The sequence below is a fragment of the Acromyrmex echinatior genome, chromosome 7, assembly GCF_024713525.1.
Source record: "Acromyrmex echinatior isolate Ae372 chromosome 7, ASM2471352v2, whole genome shotgun sequence".
NCBI classification, from domain to species: domain Eukaryota; kingdom Metazoa; phylum Arthropoda; class Insecta; order Hymenoptera; family Formicidae; genus Acromyrmex; species Acromyrmex echinatior.
In genome coordinates, this window is record NC_141858.1 from 15,025,008 (window position 1) to 15,047,644 (window position 22,637).

At 30.1% G+C, this 22,637-nt stretch overlaps 2 protein-coding genes across 4 annotated transcripts in view; one reads left to right on the forward strand and one right to left on the reverse strand.

The window, feature by feature from the left end:
* The window catches only part of pyd (zonula occludens-like protein polychaetoid), a 198,821-nt gene that overhangs the window by 77,484 nt on the left and 98,700 nt on the right, over positions 1–22,637 (reverse strand). Inside the window, exons 1-2 of one of the 3 annotated variants that reach the window (XM_087407892.1) lie at positions 8,481–12,269; positions 5,954–6,107 (exon numbers count right to left, since the gene is read on the reverse strand). In XM_087407892.1, the coding sequence (XP_087264018.1) occupies positions 5,954–6,046 (93 nt within the window). In that variant the 5' untranslated portion in view covers positions 6,047–6,107; positions 8,481–12,269. Of the gene's footprint in view, positions 1–5,953; positions 7,843–8,480; positions 12,270–22,637 lie in introns of those variants that run through there. The other 2 variants (XM_011069507.2, XM_087407893.1) reach the window with 2 other exon arrangements.
* LOC105154222 (sodium channel protein 60E) overlaps positions 1–22,637 on the forward strand; it is a 101,152-nt gene that overhangs the window by 26,017 nt on the left and 52,498 nt on the right. The gene's annotated exons all lie outside the window — the stretch shown is intronic.

The window sequence follows — 22,637 nt, forward strand, 5'->3', positions numbered from 1 at the left end:
AGGGAGCTTAATAATAAAAAAAAGCTCAAAAGCACGGTACGCATTGGCAAGCTTTCCTCTACTTATCTTATGTTAAATTTAAAAAAGTGAATCGTTTGAGACAGACATAATAAATTTGATATTTTTCCAACTGTGTGTAGAGTTTATTTTTATAATTAAATAACCTTAATCATTTCAACATATGGCAGCATTACTACAAGCACTATTATCATTCATCAAGTTAAATTTTCTTGCGAGTTGATCATAGATTACGGCAATAAAAAAATTTCACATGAATACACAACGTGGAGCTGTTAATCTTCTATATCAGGAAAACGTTATAGTAGACTTTTAACCCTCAGTACACATAATGGGGTTAGCGTAACCCCATCCGATTTTCACAGTTCACGTTTTCTTCCAATCTCTTTTCACTTATTGCAAAATCATCTTTTGTGCTACATTTTAGACTTTCTAACTCAAAAATTCTTTTTTTCAGTCTTCGAAAACGATAGATTAGAAAAAATTTGTTAAAATCGATGCACCGCAATCTGAGATACAAGCAAAAGAAAATGCTGGGTTACAAATACCCAGATGTGGGTAGATACAGACTGCAGAATTATGTATACTGAGGGTTAAATTAAAGGTAAGAAATGCTTGATTCATTAATAAATGAATATCAAAAGTTTTTGATCTAAGAGACAACATAATTTAATAGTTGTTAGCATGCAGGAAAGCCACAGTACGTTATATAAATTAAGAATTTTAATTAGCGGTCCAACGAATAAATCGATAAATCCGGATGACATTAAGTTTTTATTGAGTAAAATCAAAAGTGATTCTTTTACTTCTTATTAAAAATGCAAAAAAAGTTACTTGTACGTGAATATATCGCATAAGCTGCACTGAACCGTAATGAACAATATTTAATTATCTTGTCGCAACACAAAGCGACTGCTCTTTCATCAATGTCTACGTGATGCTATGTTATTTAACGGCAATGGATATTTCCACGACCTAAGCCATTTTATGTACCACGAGTTGAACATGACGAGGATCTTCGATTTTCACTGCCGATACTTTTGCAGCATTGATATACAAGCGCATTTACGAACGACTTTTATGAAGCATCTGTCTGAGTATAATTTTCTTGGGTAAGATTCACCTTATGACCGATAATACCGCATTATACTACTGTACAGTAGAAAAGTGGACGCTTGCATCGCCCACGTAGTAGTTAATGTCGCCTTGTAATCAGACATAGTCTGTTACTTGTTTGAAAGATTGAAACGCTAATGGCTATAACCGTTAAGAATAAATAATGAGCATAATACAAATGCATACTACATTGTCACTATTATCACATACATATACTGTAAGCGATTGTATTTAGCTTATTTATTGAGAAACAATAAGTCTAAAATTAGTAGTTTGTTTGTTCGTTTTTGTTTGTCCGTTTGTCTCGCGATTTTGGAATTGAATTGTGTGCCAAAATATCTTATAATGAGATACTAATCATAAAAAAATTTCAACTTGAACTTGTAATTGATTTAACAAATATAGGGGATCAAAGTTCATTAAAATGTCAACTTATACGCTTTGAAACATGCATTTTTATGAGATCAATAATTTAAAATTTTGTACCTGGGGTTTTGCTGAATATGATAACGAATTTGAAGTCAGATTTTCTAAATAGCTGATTTAATACGGTAGCTAGACTATATATTTAAAAGAATGTTTTAAATGAAAAATATTTTATAGTGGTTTTTTGGATCGCTGATTATAAATCCGTGGATAAAAATTAGAAAAACTTTTATTTTTATGAAGATCAATTAGCCAACTACTAAATGTAACAATTTCAACAATTCTTATTGCAATTATATAACTATATATACACGCGTTAAAAAAATTACATTGTTCTTGCAAATGTATTATATATGCTATAACAAAAAAATTAAAATGTAAATTTTGAGAAATTGGAGTTCTAAATTGAAAGGAATTCTACTTTTTAATTAAAAGTATCTCATGAAAATGTCACTCGAAACAATCAATTTCTCTGTGAAACAAATTCATTTTTTACTGCATTCGATAAAACGCTTTCTTCACGATGTAGCAATATAAGGTCACTTTATTTCGTTCTATTGAAGTAATACATCGTATTATATATAAAAATTGAAGCAATACATCGTATTATGTATAAAAATTTCATAAAATTTACAATCCGATATAGATATTTATTATATGCAATGTATTCATATTCTCAACGAAATATATACGAATATGATGGAAATTAAGTATTTGAATTCAAAAATTACAATATATTATATTACATATTATAATTATATGACAATAATTATATAATATAACATATTATATAAAGGTAATTGGCTTTAATACTGTTAAAAACCAACTATGATGATGTTTTATCAAACTAATATTTAATAGTTTTATTCTTTTTTAAAATTTAATATTGATTAATATCATTACTATTTCTCTCAAATTCATGTTATAATTTAAAAATTACCGACTTCGCTTGTGTAACGGATCATCAATTTCGTTTGTGTAATTTATATGTTCTGTACAATACGTTATTTATATATCACGATTGATCTCCTGCTCTAACTTTTTAACGAAATTCTTGCATTTTGGAAACGAATGCAAGGTAGAACGTCCAACATCGAATATATCGCAACAATTGCGGATGTCATTTCCACATTTACGAAATAAATATACTTGACAAATTATATACCGCGTATTTATTTACTTCTCTTTTTTTTTACGTGCGAGCCTGTGGTGACCCATGATATTAATTAGTGTCAGGACTGAACTCATGAGTAGGTCAGTATTTTACCGTTGCGATGTACGAAAATGGAAAATCTAGAAAGAGAGCTTAAACAAAGCGCTCGTTTTTTATCCCTGATTACTTTACCCAACGCGTTTTTCTACTTTGGACACTAATGTTGTATGCAGCTCCTAGAATGACAATTACACCTTCTTTTGTTTCGTGCTCTATTCGGAAACAAGTGCGTATTCAGGTTTTATGTTTGTAAGATGTGTACATTCATTAAGGTTTTCGTAATTTCAAAAATACGGAAAAAATGGTTTTGCTAGAGTATCTATTTAATTAATTAGATACAGATCTGAAAAAAAAATAGCTTTGTTGGACCATTAAAATAATTATGTTATATAAGATACTGAAACTGGTTTACAGATAGTTTGTCAAACCATTTTACAGCATTGCTTGAGTGTTCTACATAATTATGTTGATAATCCGAAATTTCAGGTCTATATCTATCTAGACTTTCAAATAAATACTTCAGCAAAATTATTCTTTTCATGTAAAGCTTGAAGGTTTGATTCAAAACTAAGTTATTTCTGTTCATCGATTTCGATTCATCTATTAAGATTTTCCACGTTTACTAATTAATTAATAAATATTGTGTACGATAATGATTATTATCATTCAATATTCAGGAATATGCTCATATATATAGGGTGTCTGGAAATAATCGCGAAATATTTCATGGACAGGTAGAGAGGACTAAACTGAGTCCTCTATGAGAAAAGTCCTCTACCATTTTGCAATTTTCGCAATAGTTAACAAGATATTAATTACTAAAAATTGCCAAATATTGGTTTTGAATAATTTTTTACTCAAATACTATCAACTTTATAGAAAAGCTACAAGAGACAAAAATCATTTATTTTCTTCTCATAAAGTTCTAAGAATTTTTTCAGAATTTTTTATTATTGAAGATAATAACAGAACTTTTTAGTATTGCATTTTCTTTTTTACTAACATGAGAAAATATTTAAAAATTCTGAAAAAATTCTGAAAAAATAACTATTGCGAAAATTGCAAAATGGTGCAGGACTTTTCGACTCAGTTTAATCCTCTCTACCTGCCCATGAAATATTTGGCGATTATTTCCAGACACCCTGTATATACTAAATCACTGTTATAAGCTAATTTCGTTGAAACTCATTTGAAATCATTATTTTCTTTTTAAACAAATATTTTTGTTTAATGAATCTTAGTCCTGATTTATGTCAACTAAGAAGATGAGAATATAATAGATGTCTTAAGCAAATGAAAGTAGTTTTCTCCATTTTTATTCACAATACTGACTTCGCGCGTAAAAACGTAAAACTTAATTTACCATTGCTTCACAAAACAACTGCGCCCAGTACATAAAAGTTTCTACGTTACTTACAACAAAATAAAAGAATAGGATTTTTCATGCAAAGAAGCATTTTTGATCATTTTCGGAGTTTTGATAGTTCCTCGCGGGACAATGCGAATAAAGTGAACGACAAACAGAATTATACGTTAAAATGTTACACTATTCAATCGTATGTATTTTATTTTAAACGGTAAAACATGATTTCTATGTTTGAAATTTAATGGAGTAAAACATCACTTACATATATTTTAATATTTTCAAAAAATATTATTGTAAAATCTATGTTTGTAAAATTCTATATAAGTGTTGTAATTATTTACAGTAGACATGAAAAAAACGCACAACTCTGTGAAATAAAAACTAAATTTGAAGGAAAAATATGTTTCAATATCTTAAAATTGACATTCCAAAAGAAACTAAAAATATAAACAAAAGTCTAAATGTTCAAACTGTCTAAAAAGTAGTTTAATTATTAAACAATCCAAAAATGACATTTTTTGTAGTGCATAAATTGAATGTTTATTGTATTTACATTTTAAACAACGCATTTTATTAATATTGCGTTACAAGAAGTTACAACTAATTTGAAAAAGCATTTCGAAATTTTTATTTAAATATTTTGAAACACATTTATTATATTTTTTAAATAATATATTTAACATAAACCGTTTCATTTTCAATTTTTTAATAGCTCGTAAAATTGCAATGCAAACAAAAATAAATAAAAAATAAAAAATACAAATTTGTTGCTGCAAAAAAGTTATACAGGATGACATCGTCCTTTTATATGGCGTCCGAGGACGATCGGAGAAATTTTCTAAAGATGTCCCAAATAATTACTGATTATAATTGTCCGGACATTTTTGGAAAATCACCCCAGACGGTGGCAACTTTATTTTAGAGAGACCCTTAAAATTTTTTAATGCAAATTATAATAATCTAGTGACTCAATTGATCTTATAAACAAGATTAATTCTAATAATATAAAAGATTCTTAATAAACGGTAATAAAAAAAAATTTTATATTCTTGTATTTCCTCCCCCTCATTGCTATAATAATTATACCTTCGTATCCTATAATAATTACACTTTGTCGCTTCGTATCTTTGGGGAGAAGTAAAAATATTGTTTAAAAGCGAAATATTCATCATCTTTCTATAAATTTTTGACGATATTATGTCGATATACCTTCATTTCTGGCTATTCGCAAACTTTTTTTAAAAATCGTGGATTAAATCATTACGTTGCTTAAAATTTTATGTGATATTATATATTACCAATGTTTATCACAATATTGTCACGCGAAAGATGTCACGGTTGTTCCCACATGTTATTTATACGTCAAAGCTGGGCGGAGACAGAAAAGTGGCAGTTTGCCGGTGGCGGTCGCGCGTAATATCAAAGAATCACATGTTATATTCGCGTGAAGCTAGTCGGTATAACTTTTGACAAGTTTCTCCAATTATTATATACGTGTTGTTCGTCGACGCGCGCCGTTTCAAACCGTATTGTGAACTCGTCAACGGAGAGTTGTCGATAAAAAAAAAAAATTAATATCCCACTTACGCCCGGTGTCTTTCGAAACGAAAAGTTGCATGGCATTCCAGTGTCGCATTTTCACTTTCAGATGTGGTTTTTGACGAATGACATATAAAAGAAAATGCCGCAAAGTCTTTCGTCCTAATTAACCGGTATTTATCGAATGATTCCAATTGCACATTTTTCAATCTCTACTTGATTAGTGGTCAAGTTACACCCCGCGGATTGCGAGTTAAATAAAGAAAACTACTTACCGAATAATATTCTGGCGAGTAGCATCGTCTTGTCGCGTCATCAATCCTATACGAACGTACAAACGTCTGTTTCGTACGTAATTCCATCGTCATGCAAACGACTCGTCATGTAGTACATTAGTACAAGTTATAGATCTTTGACAATCATGCGTTCCTATAACAGAAGAATAATCGTTGTATTATATATTGTAGCGAACTATTCTAATACGAATCAAATCGAATCAAATTCGATCTATATGATTCGAATTTGAACTATTCAAAAATTTCGAATCTAAGACAATGAATACGAACCATATATATTCACAATTTTATAAAATCATATTTCCTTCTACTAATAATAGTAAAATAGTGCAACCATTTCATTGAAGTAAGAAATGTTTTATTAAAGTTAATGAAATTTTAAAATATACATAATTTTAATTATATATAATTATAATCATAATTAATTATGAATTTCAAAATCAGTTTTGATTTCTATTGAGTTACTTTTCCGATGCCCAATTTTTGGTTAATCATACGTAATTGTGCACTAGATTTGTATTGGCCATTAATTTTAACCGCTGTTTTATTTATAATTTTTTACATGCTTGTGATTTTATTGTTAAAACTGTAAATATAATACCTATATTTTATCAGTTATTATTAAATATTTAAATACATGATATTTAAAATGATTTCATATCATATAATTATTATTTTTCATATAGTAATTTTTTTTATATATTAAAATTCAACCTAACAATAATTAATGACACGTTACGTTTCAATGATTCGATTTGATTCGAATAAAGAAATAAAATTCAAATCAATTCGATCCAATGTAAAAAAATACTGATTCCCTCATTTTAATATATCGTGATATATGTAATTTTTAATCATGCATAGATACACCGTGAAAAGTGGACCGCTACACGGAAAGAACGATTTCCTTAAAGTACATATCTAAAAATTTAATCATAGATCTAAAAATAATTTTGTTAAACTATTAAGATAACTATATATATTATATATAAGATAAGTATATATATCAAGCGTTATTTAGCTAATTATTAACATGTTAGAATTTTTTGTAGCATTGCTCATCAAATTTGAATATCTTATATAATTCTTTTGACGGTCCAACAAAAATGTTTTTAGATCTGTAACTAAATTTTTAAATATTTCAGCGAAATCATATTTTGTATCGTGAATAATTGAATTCGTTCATAAAAATATAAAATATAATATTTAACTAACTAAATAACTAAATAAAGAAAAACAATGCGCAAATTTATTCCAAGTGCAATTTATCCCAAATTGCATATTGTTTCTTAAACTCATTGGTACAATTAGATAACATTATCCGTGCGTCATTTTTACATTATAAAGTTTAAAGATTTTCGGCTCTCAAAGATAAAAAAATAATCAAATAGAACAATCATTTTATTTTTCAATATAATTATCCTCTATTTCTATAATACCTTTAAAGCATGTTTTTCAACGATAAATTAATTTTATCATACCACCAAAAAAATATTCTGAATTTTTGTACTTTAATTTCGGATTTAATATTATGGAGATCACGTCTTCATATCAGCTTTCCGACTTAGCCCTTAGCGGTTTGGAATTCTGTGGTTTGCGTGAAAAAAATTTACCTGTGACGAAGGATCTCCACAGTGTTAAATATTTTTAAAGACAAAAATATTCAAAATATTTTTTTAGCGATATAAATATAAAAATATAGATATAAAAATTAATTCATCATTCTAAAAAGATATATTTAAATAAAGGATAATTATATACATTGAAACATAGAAAAATAATTGTTTCATTTTATTCTCTTTTTATATCTTTGGTTGAAAATTTTTGAACCTTAGTATGTATTAGTAATATTTGTATAATTACATATAAAGTTAGAAAAAAATAAAATGTTTAAACTTAACCGATTAAAAATCTAGTAAAGGAGGATAAATAAACTGTGTAAGAAATTCAATTAAAAAGAATATATTTCAAATGTTTCTGGCTTTAGTGCCTTGTATTTTTTGTGTATTTACACTGATAGACAGAATTAGGTAAAGATAGAAGATATGGCTGTAGTCCGATTTATGCTTACAATGCTCTTGAAGTCATTTCAATTGATTTTATTCTTGATCATCGTTTGATAAACATAGACAAATGATGCTCACAAGCGTTGGATCACAATGTATAGATAATAGGTTTATCGCGTCGCATGCTCCAACATGTTTCAACATGTTCCTGCCAACAAGGGCATTTGAATGAGTAAGAACTATGGTTGGAGGAAGTAGGAACATGTTGGAGCATGCGACGCGAACAGATCTAAGGTGACGTTGAAGATTGACGAAACACAGAAACGACATAAGTACTCAACAAATTGATAAGCGAAGAGCTTTAATTTTATTGCCGAGAGGAGCCACGACCGTGGCTCCTTTCCGTTTCGGAAAGAAAAAGAGAGACCTTCATTTTAAGCTTAAATCTATTGAATTTTATCTCGAGAAAACAAAAAAGAAGCCAAGGAGAAGCCTCTTACCTATATTCACAGTCGCTCAAATTGTCGGAAGCACTCAATTGACATCAATTGATACAATTCGAAGTGTACACTCATCACCAAGAACAACCCGCGTGGATCGTGAAGTCGCGCATGAATGAAATGCGAACAACGCCGCGCCGCAACAGTTGCATGTTGGAGAATTAAAATCGATATATCGATTGATCTAACATATCGTGTTGTCCGAGATTTGTTGATTCTATATCTCGATTCTGTTATTCTTAACGACAATTCGGTATCGTTATGTTGCCGCCGCGTAACTTTTTATCATGTATAAAGCTCGATCTACATAAAGCCTGATCTACATAAGATGCAGAACGTGAGTCGCAGGTCGTAAATTTCTTGCGTCAGCCAATCTCGAAGCGAGACACTTTTAAAATTGACTCATCAGATTGATTGACGCAACAAGCTTACGATCTGCGGTTCGCGTCCTAAGCCCGATCTACATAAAGCCCATTCTACATTAGACGCAAGCCGATTGCAAGTTTATTGCGACAACCAATCTGAAGCGTTGATTTTTTTGTCTGGACACAAGCAGTGTTTTTGAAACAGAATCTGTAATGTTAACAAAATCGAGCAAAAGAGAAAGATACATTTACTAGAGATCCTCTGACAATAGTTTGGACAAGAATCACGTTTTGTATATAGAGTCTCTAGTTTTATAACAAAATCATACGAGAGAAGAACATATAACATGCTATTAGTTTTTCTTTTTCTTTCTATCTATGACTACATTTACACGGCGCGCTTAATTGGCCAATCACAGCTGTTCCTCGGAACGACTGTGATTGGCCAATTTCATAACTACGGACGTTATTAAATCCAATTAAGGGAACCGTGTAAATGTAGTCTTTTTCTTATCTTTCTCTCTCTCTCTCTCTCTCTCTCTCTCTCTCTCTCTCTCTCTCCTTTCTTTCTTTCAGAAGTGTTGAAACATTGCAGACCAATTAAAAGAGTTTGCTTTGTGTCCAAACTCTTATTAGAGGATCTCTTACATTTACTATCTTCTCTCTTTCCTTTTCTATTTTATATTTTTATCTCTTTCTCTCATTCAGAAGTTGTTAAACCTAGCAGACCAATCAAAAGGTTTATTTCGTGTCTTAACTCTGATTAGAGTTTCTACGCTGATTAGAGTAAACAAGCTCATGTTATTTGTTATTATTTTGACATTACTTTAACGTTAAAGACGTTGTTTTATCAAAATGATGATAAATAACGCTAGCTTGTTCGTTAAACATTCTAATCCATATCTGCAACGTGCAATGTGATTCGAACTTAACTATCGTTCCTGTATTCTTCGCGTCGAGAATCGCGGAAGTATTGAACGCGAATGAGATGTATATATATATATATGGTCTGCGAGTATAGATTTTTTAATTGAATTCGATTAAAATCAAATTATACAAATGCAATTTTGTTCCGTAAAAGTTACACTTGCGCATAATGCGCTTGATTAATGAATTAAAAACTCGCCTTATCAAATACACGAACGACATCGTGTACGCATTTTCGCATTTCTGCTTGTATCTCGTCGTTTTCAAACAATAAGTCGATAATGTGGGGTAGTTATTTACGAGTGGGGCGTCTGCTCCGTCCTTCTCTTACCCCGTTTGTGTGCGTGTGTGTTCCACTCAGTAGAATAAGAGAGTGAAAGAGCAAGCAATGAAACTGTTTCAGGAATTGATTCACGATCGAGAGAATATTTTGCTTGTATCTTTATCTCTTGACTAAATAATGTTTCTCGCAAAACAACTCAGCGTAATTTTAATTTAGAATTAAGAATATATGTGTCATACTTTAAAGCATTGCTAAAAATATAAAAATTTCATGATTCTATTAGTAGTTTTATTATGTCTGAAGGTAATTTATATAGAATAGAGGATCCCTCTCCGATGATCTTGATCTTGATATATGTTGTCAAGGTCATGATTTTGAGTAACCTCCGATTTTAGCCGTCGATCATTATCTGTTTAAAAGTTATTAACAAAATAAGTTTAAGAAATAACGTTTTTTTTTCTTTTATTTAAAACAAAAATTTTTCTTTTTATTTTCTTTCAGCTTTTCGAGAAAGATGGACGGAAAATAATTTGAAAAATTTTAATGGCAAAAAAATCAAGTGAGATCTCATTTAAAAGATTGTTAATTAAAAGATTTAATTAAAAATTTTATTCAGAGATAAATGAAGGAACATGTACTAAAAAAAAGTTATATCACCAGCAATTATTTTAATTGAAAATAATTTTGTTATTTCAATAACACTATTAATATGTTTTTGTTTTAAAATTATATTTATTTCGTCAATATCATTATTGCGAATCAAGATTACTTTCAATTAGGATAATGCTGTTAATGTAACATCATCTTTTTTTCAGTGTTTTTCGACATATTTTCAGTTGTTTCAAAAATACAGGGGATGCAAACAGACTTTAGAGATACTCCATACATTAATTAAAAATATAATAACATACTCACGCATGCAAAGCATAAAATATTTTCATAAACCAGATTATAATTATTTAAATCTAAATAATATGATTTCTTGTTCTAAATATCGCAAAGAATTATGAGAAATATGTAATAAGAATCGGTGGTAGTAAGAGAAAGAAGAAGGTATTTTATTAAAAATAAGGAGAGAGAGAGAGAGAAACAGAATAAAGATATAAAAGACACAGAATAAAGATATAAAAGAGGGAAGTGTGCGTTCCGTTTCATGCATGATGCGCGTGACGTATCAGTTTATTCTTTAATATTCGGTGAGCAACAAAGATAAAATGATACATCATGTGCATCATGCGTGAAACAAAATCGCTCAAGCCCATGTGAAAGAGAATGTGTGTGTGTGTGTGTGTGTGTGTGTGTTGTGTGTGAGAAAGAGAGAGAGAGAGAGAGAGAAAGTTATGTGTGAAGTGTGCCGCAGGTGCAAGCGAGACAGAGAGAAACATCAAATAAACGAGGTGCGTAATCGGCACAGTACGTTCGGCCAAGCTATATAGACGGTGAAAAATTCGAACTATTCGAAGGCCAATCAACCTCGAACTTCAGTCAATTCAATATGTTTGTCGCCAAAATCGTCGGCATGCAATCATCGAGCTACTGCGCGTGAATAGCGAGCGAATAGCGTTTGAGCAACAGGCAGTATAACAGGCCGATTACTCTATTTAGGATAGTTCCACTTAATGTTCGCAACGCTTGCGAGTATCATTTCATTTATTGGTCTGCTTTCTGTTTCCTGTCTAGATTGCACTCTCTGGAACTCTCTTTCTCGTTTTCGACAAATATCGAATATATATCTATCTCACTTTAAGTTCTAAAAAGTTGTACATTAGTATCAGCCGACGTAACAGAAAATAGATCTTGTCATCAAATGTTAAACAAAGATGAAATAATGCATGCGAGCGTTGCGAATGTTAAGTGGAACACACCCTTACTACTTCGATCAAATTGGATTCCAACTTGCAGATTAAGTACCATTATGGAGGAAAGAAATAAGCAACGAGTTGAATAATGAGCGATCATCCATTTTGAAGCCTCGTAGAAACGATGCATTGTTGGACGATCTTCTTATAGATAAGCCGCTTGCTTCTGCTTTTCAAGTTTTCTTGCACGTTTTCCATAACGCGTAGATTTCTCGCGGTTCTCGCGTTTCTCATAAAATGAACTCGCGACTTGATCAAGTATTACTTGAATCTCGCTTCTATTTGAGTTTCTATCTCGATCAAATGCCGTTATGATTTTTTAATTATTATTATTATTAACACTTTGACCGAGACGATATCAGAGAAAAAAAACCATTACGTAGATGACAACTATGTAGATGACAAGCATACAAATTATTCTATACGTAAAATGTGCACAGTTAAAAAAAATGTATATATATTATTTTATAGTTATTGCAACTATATTGCAGTATAATTGTTTCTAGCAAATGTAAGCTCTATTTTGTTCTTGTTACGATAAGCTCAAACACTTCAAGCAGCTACTGAAGAAAATTCTTTTATTTGAAATGCAAAAAATTATGTTCGCTTATCAGTTTCAAGTGCCCGTAAAACGTCTCTTCGACCGCGCTCAATATACATACATACATACATACATACATACATACATACATACATACATACATACATACATACATACATACATACATCCATACATACTTATATATATATATGTATATATATATATATGTATATATATATATATATATATATATATATATATATTTATATGTACACCGTTATATTCCGTGTATTTCTGCCGTGTTTTATCTGCCAATCCAAATCACGTAACGTTGCATACTGAGCCGAGAGGAGATCGATAACGTAGTCCAAGAAATGTACTGCGATTACATGGAAAGTGTTTGCACGCACGAAACGACTGAGCCGTCTCATTAAACAGCCACGGACGGGACGGAGAATCGAACCCACTGCCGCGCTCGAATTTTTTTTTTCACTTGCAATTAGTACAGTACCGAGTATTTAAAAATAGAAGAATATTTTCGAAATTTAATCTCAAATATCGCATTTCAAAAAATATTATATTTCTCCATTTAACGGCAATCTACGTAAACAAGTCTTTGATTGCTTAGGACTGCCGCATACAGAATGTCTCTAATAATAATCATAAGACGTAAACTCAAGCCGATAAGCCAATCAGGATATTGCTTTAGATCTTCGTAATTTGACGGAAACAGAAATAGCAGTTTAAACTTCCGTAAGACAAATTTCAACCGATTGAAATTGATTTATTTATGGATAAATTTCCTGATTGGCTCATCGGGTTTAGTTTACGCTTTACAGTTACTGTTACGGAATTCTGTCTGCGGTAGCCAGCGCTTACGCAATGCGACGTTAACGTATGCACAAAATGCATACAAAATTGAGGACATTGTGAGCTAATTTTCAAAATTATGACTGAAAGAGAAAATCATCTGATTGCATCTTTACATTTTTTATTCAGCGTTTTCGTATTTTAATTCATTTTTTTATTTCAATTTTATGTGTGTTATGTGTGTGTATGAAGTTGGTTGATTTGTATCATTTCACGAAAACTCATTAGTTATTGACTGAAAGTTTTGAGTATATTTTCTATAGTTCTACAGTTTTAGATAGGATAAGAAAATAAACCTCTGTGAAGCTGATCCTACTTTTTTAAAATATGAAAAAAATAATCGGAATTATGATTGTTCCCCGAAATGTCTAGAATCTTCTATCGGTTTTAGAAAAAGTTCCGTCGATTAAAGCGGCGAAATTATAATGTTTTAGACAATTTCGAGATAAGCTACAAGAATATACAATGAAAAATAAGGATTCCATTAAAAAAATTTAAAGTAATCTTTCCTTGACTTTGACAAAGCCATTCAAGATCAAATCAATGATACCATCTCATATATCCCTTGAAATCAAAGAATTTTTGTATGAAACATTGTTCTGTAAAATATTTTGTTTCTGAGATGTACGTTTGTCACTTTAACTGATTCACCCTGTATATATGGATTTGAAAAATTAATTATTAAATATAAGTTCAATATATGTTAATATCAATATATGTATATATATATATATTTTTTGTTATCAATACATTATCAATTTATATTCTGTAAATTATTTACTATATGGATGTCAACTAAACTGTTTTCGAAGAATACTTAAAAAAACTAAGAGCTATTATTTGTACGTTTAAGACGTTAGTAATATTCATAATATCTCTATAATTTTTTTACTTTTCGAAGAGCTGTGCCATACTTGTTACTTGTATTCGATACATACAGATTCGATTAAAGACGCCGGAAGGCAGACAAGGGTAAAAATCGCCAAGGTATATGGAACACGGTTGCATTGCCGGTCGATGCGCGAGCCGCCATTCAGTCTCACATAGCTGCGTGCATCGAGCTTATTATTTTCCCCCACGTAGAACGACCTAACTACCGAGGGAAAAATTTCATCGAGGGGAAACACAGCTTCGTGCTCGCGCATGTCGATCATGGGATTCGGTCGCACCGAAAAATAGAGTCGTGCCAACTTTCTCAGAGCATCATTCTTCAGAGAAGTGATAAAGAAAGATAATTTTGTCTTTTCTGGAAAATGACCTTAAGAATCATAAAGAAATAAATAAATAAATTCACGAGATAATTGAGAAACCAAAGTACTCTAAGTATGTTTTTTTTACTGCTGTTGCATATCTTATATTTGCGGCAACATTATTTTGCTCACGATCGAAATAAAAATATGACATGTATAATGAGGTAACTAATGGCCTCGAATATGGAAAATAATTTGTATTTTTATTGTGATATACACTGGAAAAAGAGGTTGGTTGTTGGTAGGAATTCTGATTGGAAATAGGGAAAAATCACAATTTTTTTGTCGAATCTTAATGACAATCTGAATTTAAATTGATATAATTAGACTCTTCTGATTATATTCATTTTTGAATTTTTCTCAGTGTGTGTACATTAGAAGAATTAATAGGAATAGTAACAAAATGCGATTCGACATTTTATTTAATCATACTTTGTCTAAGAATGCATAGTCGTGCTCCGCGACATAAATAAAATTGCCATAGTTTATCTTTCTTGTAAGTTGTTACAAAACTTATATAGAAAAAGATTGTCTCTTCTATACGATAAATATACTTCCATACTTAAATTTGTATAATCAAGATAAACTCGTTTATTTTTAAACAACATGTTCATTTTTAAAACTGCAAGTGTTTCATCGTCGAACTATTGCGTTTACATTTAAACTTGTTAAATGTTTCCAATAATCTATTAGGTGTTGGAATTAATTCGTAGCGTTTTTTAATGAAAGAATGTTATTTATTTCACATGAGCATTAAAAAATACATTAATGAAAGTACTTCCCATCACTTGTAAAACGCTACGAATTAATTCCAACACCTAATAATTACATATTTATTATTTTTAAAATACAATATTTAATTGCATTTTTATAATTTTCCCGAGATATGATTTCGATAAATTTATCGTAACTTCGAATTTAACTTTTTGGGATACAAATCGTTTATTATTAGGTGTTGGAATTAATTCGTAGCGTTTTACAAGTGATGGGAAGTACTTTCATTAATGTATTTTTTAATGCTCATGTGAAATAAATAACATTCTTTCATTAAAAACGCTACGAATTAATTCCAACACCTAATAGTTAATCAGTTAGCTAATCTCAATTCCCCAATGAGATCTTTTTAGTTCACGTTGCTGATACTTACCAAGTTTGGAAACATTTTCATTTATTCTGCAAATCCTTTTGGATACTTTGAAAGAACTATCCGAGGCAAATTTATAGAGCTTATACGCTTTCCTGGGATTTGATTTAAATTCTTATTGAAAAGTTTTTAAACTAAGATTTTTATTATTTTTTTAATCAGTTATTCAAATAATATCAATGAAATGTTACTGCAGAAAATTTTCTTAAAAAAAAGAACAGATCTCATAAAATTCATGCAAAATCGATTATTGATATTTTTCAATAAGATCATCTTTGACAATGATCATCTTTGTTTAACATTGGCAAACAAAGTTGTAATAATTCATTATATTATACTGTGTCATCTGGTATCGCTTACTAAAAAGCATTGTATGTCTCTTTCAAATTTAACACTTATTTAATCTTACAACATTAAATAATAAATAATAATTCGTTTTATCGTTATTTCGGTTACATATTTGATTATTTTATCTCTTATTTGCGAGCGGGTTGAGAGCTTGTATTGTATTGAAAATCTATCACATTACAGTGCTTTTTCTATATCATGTTTGCTGCAAACAAGTTTTTGCGAGACTGTCGTAGGAAATAGAAGTACATTCAAGGAGTTTGAAATAAACAAATATGTAGGGAAGTCGATCTTGACTACGCTGAGTTATTACCAAAAAAGAAATCCCCTATTTTTCTGGAGAAGTTTGTGTGGTTCGTCCATGTCTTGCATGTATTTTATAGAAATCTGCACACATTGCGATAATAAAGTTCGCGATGTTACATTGATGTAATTTATTTCCACAGCGGAATTTCTCAAAATTATAAATATAAAATTGTAAAAAAAGGATAATAAAAATCAATTTACTATTAAATAATTTTTCAATCTTAAGTTAATATTCTATATTATCATTAGAAATATTGATGACAATCAAAAGCAGAGATCTGTGCTTTAGATACCCACATTTTTTATTATACATTCTGTATATTGAAAAAAGAATCTCACAATAGCTATGGTGAGTCAAATAATTTTTGTCAAATATTCGGTTAGTTAACATAATCAAAAAATAATTTTACTTTTCAAAAAATATTTAGTATTACCAAAACGTAATAATATAGCTAACAATTTTGTAATAATTACTAAATTTTATAAGAAATAAAAACTATTTTTTGTTACATTAATCAGACATTTGATTGAAATTAGTTCACCATTTAGTAGCTATTACTGAACTCTTTTTCATATCATGCCACAAATAATTTCAAGTGGTAAAGAGATAACGCAAAAACAGGCAGTTTCGGATGTAGCGTGGGATTAAATTGGTCCAAACAAAACCCCTCGCGGTAAAAAAGGATTACGCTCAAATATCAGTAATTTGAATTTTAAATCCCACACGGAATTTGCCCATTTCTCCGATTATACAGGAATAACGAACAACAGTTTTGTACTTCGGGAGCGACACCGGTTGTTCATTTAATGTATCGGAAATATCGCGCCTATTTTTCCTTTCTCTTGATGTATGCGAAATCTAGAACGGAAATCGTATTTTTGATGCCTCTATTATTTAGATACACGCAGCGATCTTAGAGTTTATCCCATCTGGCCGGTTGGTGCATTGCGCTGAAATTGTGCACAGTAAAAGGAATATAAAAGAATTGCATGCTCCGCCTACCGTTACACCGCATCGCGCATTCACCCCTGGCCACCCTGTCTCGCTAACCTCCTCTGTTTCTTTTCTTCACCCTCGTCCTCTTTTGATATTCTTCTCCCTTTCCTCCTTCCGCAGCTCAGGTAGCATCTGCACGCATATAAATAGTGCAGTGACGGCATGGCACATTTACGAAGATGCGCGCAGAATGTTTCGACTGCGACCTATTTATCTTCAACTCTAATGGAATCACTTGATGGAATGTATAATTTTGTCGCGTAACGAACCGACTTTAAACTTTCAATCGTTACTTGGTGAAGTATCACACCATCGTTGGTTGTCATCTTCGTGTTTCATTCCATCCGTTTTCAAACAGACAATTTCACAGTGATTACATTACCGAGTATTATTCATCAAGTTCCACTGATTATACACGGGAAGAACGATTTTGCTGAAATAAAATTTAATAGATCTGAAAATAATTTTGTTGGATCGTCAAATAATTACATAGAATAGTCAAGCATGATGAGCATGATAATGCTGTAAAAAATTTTGACATTTTAGCAACTAATTTGAATGTACTACATACTCTAAAGAATGAAAATTGAGTCAGTCTCAAAAAAGAGTGGCTCAATCTTTAAATGTGAGATTTCACTGTTTAAGTAAGATTCACTCTAAAAGTTTTAAATAGCAATTCTTTTGATAGTAAAAAAAGCATATTTTCAGATCTGTATCTAGCTAAACTTTTAGATACTTCAGCAAAATCGTTTCCGTGTAGCACAAACTTTTTCAAGATTTGTAGATTGCGCATAATTATTGTAGCATCAGAAATAGATTATACATATATAAGCAGATTTGAATAATTTTATATATAAATGTTTATTATTTTTATATTTTAATTCAAAATGCAAATACTAACGAAATAATATATTCATACAAGTGCAATTAATGTAATCCGGGCACATCAAGTTTTTTCTTCACTATAATCCAGTTGATCATTTTAGTCAGTTTCAATCTATCTTATGTGTCATAAAATACTTGGCTAATTGCACTTATTTCGTATTCCTTCTTTTATCAAAAAGAATGTAATATTCGATATCTTTTTTATATTTGGCATATATATTTTTCTTTTTTAAAGAGGTTATTATACTTGACAAATTCTTTTAGAGTTTCCAATAAATAAAAATTATAAAATAGAAACCTACTTTGTTTGTGTTTTGCACGATCAATCAAATATATAATAGATAATCTTTTTCTCTTTTTTACTAAATAAATAAGTTAATGAACATTTAAAAGTTTTAAATTTTATAAACATTTTTTTTTAATGGCCTTATGCATTAAATCGCATAAATTAGGAATATCGAGCGAACTTTCAAGTCGATAACCTCGGGGTATAAAATGGGTGTGTGTGTGTGTGTGTGTGTGTGTGTGTGTGTGTGTGTGTGTGTGTGTGTGTGTGTGTAAAGTACTTCCCTTACACTTCCTTTCCGGAATCTATTTCTAGAGACACTGCGGTCTCGGACTTGACTTTTAAGATAAGACTTTTTGTCCGACTTTCATCATGCTCGATTAAACTTCTGCGATTGGATCATCGCGTAGCCGTTGCTTTTTGTGCTTGTAAACGGCAGTGATGATCACATAATTCAATACCTAGCTGGATCGATATTATCCTCAAGTCCAAACGTTACCCCCAAGCATCATTACTTGTCTTTACACTACATCAATCTTGCAATTAGCGACAGCGAATTTATCAATAAACGCGAAATCGATATCACAAATGGTACATCTGTTCGCCAATCATAAATTATAATATTATCCGCAGAGAGCAAAAAATTTTTCTATTTCTAATAAAAAATAAGACATAAGGAACTAATTGTCATTTATCAAAGATAAATCATTCATCTCTTCTCTCTCTCTCTCTCTCTCTCTCTCTCTATCTATGTATCTATCTATTTTTTAATAGATCACAATTTTGTATTATCTATAACTCAATCCACGTCTCCTGTATTTCATCTTCATTCATTTATTACATTTTTACGAATATCTCCGACAAACTCACAATGCGTGAATAAGAACTTTTTCTGTGAGCTCCTTTATATAAATCATGGATATAAATATATTGAATCATGTAACTTATCGCATTGGAAAGTGTGTGTGTGTGTACCGATAAATGCTTCGTTCGAATGAAACTTATGCATAAAACATTTTTTTATGGATGCCACGTTAGAAAAGAACTTTTACGCTCGTGAATTACAGTATACAGATATATAATCGGATAATTTCCAACGATTTTATGTTCTTTTGCATACAATTTAAATGTATGCAATTTTGTTCGTCAGAAATTAGATTCGATTATAAAAATATTTTATTTAAATCTAAATATTATTTTAATAAGTACACATTCACTTATTTTTATGCTGCATCATTTTTAGATGCCTGGTTTACTTTTAGTTTGTTATTATTAAAATGATTATTATTACCACATTGACCGCACTTATAGTTGCGTATAATTGTCTCGGCTGGGATGCTATATTGCATCTTTCTCGCTGCTGAGCCAGTTATAGTCCCATAAAGCTTGAAATAATTATCCACTGTAGATATATCCTCTTTAACTTCAATGTTATTTTAAATTAAGATTTAATTTTTTTTTAAACATCTCTTCAAAAGTGATAACCTTATTATTTTCGAATAAAAAAATTGATGAGGTATGATTTAGATGAGATAACCACGCGCGCGATTAGGTATTAGGCAACACCTTCCTAATAACACTTTCGTACAAATAATAAGCAAAATGTTCGCGATAAAGATTCTCTAGCTTAATAAAAAAAAACCTTAGCATCTTACTAAAGATCTCTATCACAAAAGACTTTGAACTAAAAAGAAAGTTTATTAATATCTGAGACAATTACATGTTTCTAGTGTATCATAAATCATATCATCCGTTTATTTGAATAAATATTTTTCAACAAATAATTCGTCCTTCAGGATTTAAATAGAAAAATGCTTCAGACTTAAGTGTTTTATGTCCTCGGAGGGCAATAATTTCATTTCAATAGTGTGCAGCTTAAAATTAAATGATTTGTAGATTCGCTTTCCCTCAAGTCAAAATAAAATCGATAAAATATTACCTCTGCTGGCAATGCATAAAAACTCCAACTAATCTAAAAATATATTACAGAGGTTTTATATATATATATATATGTATGTACACACACACACACACATACACACACACCCACACGCGCGCGCGCACATATATATACATATATATATATATTCCTTCATAGTTATATAGATAAAAAGGTATTAACAGGCACAGCGAGAGCGCAGCTTTACATCAATAACAAATATTAAAAATTTATAATCGGTTATAATTTAGAATCACGCGGCATTTGGATTTAGTGCGATAAAAGTGCGATATGTTTTATGTAATATTTATATTTATGACACGAGATGTTCAAATAAAGAAATAAAAACGCATTATTACGTTCAGGATATAAAGAATAAGGGGAAAGAAAAATAGAAAAATAAAATATACAATGCAATTCGCAAAATTCTTCCGGGATTTCGGGTCAAGAACGCGATTCTTGAATAATGTAGATTAGAAACATGAAGGGCTTGGACAGAAATAAAAGTACAATATTAAGTTAAAGATAAAAGATAACAGAAAATAGGAGTGTAAAATTTATAGTGCGTTCGCAAAGTTCGTCTGGGATTTCGAGTCAAGAACGTGCTACTTGAACGACCTAGACTAGATACATGCACTTTACTTTGACTTGCGATAAAATTCCCAAAGTTTTTATCCTACACTCTCTAATGTAAACATCTTTGAAGCAAAGAAAATGTTTTCTTTTATATTTTTGCTATTTCTCAAGAGGACACTGATTCGTGATTCGCTTTTCTCAATTTTTATAATTGACGATTGAAATAAATTCCTAACATAATTTTATATGAAATAACAGATATGTAAATAAGATATGTATCCAATAAAACGTATGAATATATGATTAGGATTAAAAATTTATTGTGTATTTGTGTAAACTAGTTCATTCACGTTCTTAATCGTTTGTATTGATTCTTTTAACATATTCGTATTAATTTAACATTAATTTAATCCATTTCCCTTATAACTTGTAAATGCTTAGCGCTATTATATACAGCTCGGGTGTATGTGCTTCAGCTAAGGGTTAATGATGATCTAATAGAGATCGAAATGTTTGTTTCATTTGGTAATCATTTAAATTTTAATAATAAACATCCAAATTGTATACAGTCCTTTATTATTCTGATCTTAATTTTTTAACGTTTTATTTCTGCATTTGACGGACATAAAATAGTATACGTAAAATACAATATACAATTAAAACTCTCTAAAAATGCTAAATAAGAAATTTATTTAGCTACAATTTGCAATCAGAATTGGAACTGTTATATTTGTATATATTTTCAAATTCAATTTTAGAAATGTGAAATGTCAACAGAAAGTCGTTTTAAAGTTTCCAATTTTAACAGTTTTGTCGAAATTTTTTCATTTATTATAGATCTGAAATAATAATAGTTCTAACCAAAAAAAAATTTTATTTCGAAATAAACGTTTCTCCTTTGCTTCAACTATGGATTCTAAATTTAAAAAAGGATTAACTGCAGAGTTTTTTATATATACATATAAACGCGGGACATCGAGCTTATATACATAAGCACTCGTAGCGATTGAACCGAAAAATCACTTACTTTATCGTGAGTTTTTTTCAGTCCAGCTATTCCGTGCGCCAAGATCGATCATCGGATGATCCCGTCAAACCAAATTTACGGTTGATGATTATCCCAAATGAATCATTTAAAACAACCACGTTGAATGAATAACTTCTCTTTTAGAAGCAACGCTAAACATGCATATAAAACCAAAACTGTTGCACAATTTCTTTAAATAAATAATATTTTTAATATTTTACGGTGCAAATACAAAGTATTTGGCAGAATTTTATAAGAAGGTTGAGTATATAAAATATGAGTACATAAAAAAAACACGATACATATTTAAATTTTGTATCTTTATGTTAGCGATCAAGTTCAAGTGTATTATCATTAACATATATATAACTTTTCTATAATAGAGACTTTATAAACCATAGGAAGAAGATATTTCTACAATGAAATAAAACAAGAACATCTAAGTTCGTTTATAGGCTTTAAGATAATATTCCAGGATATTTTAAATATTATGTTTGTATAATAATTATAGTATATATTGTTTACAAATACGATACATTGAAAAAAAATTGCTG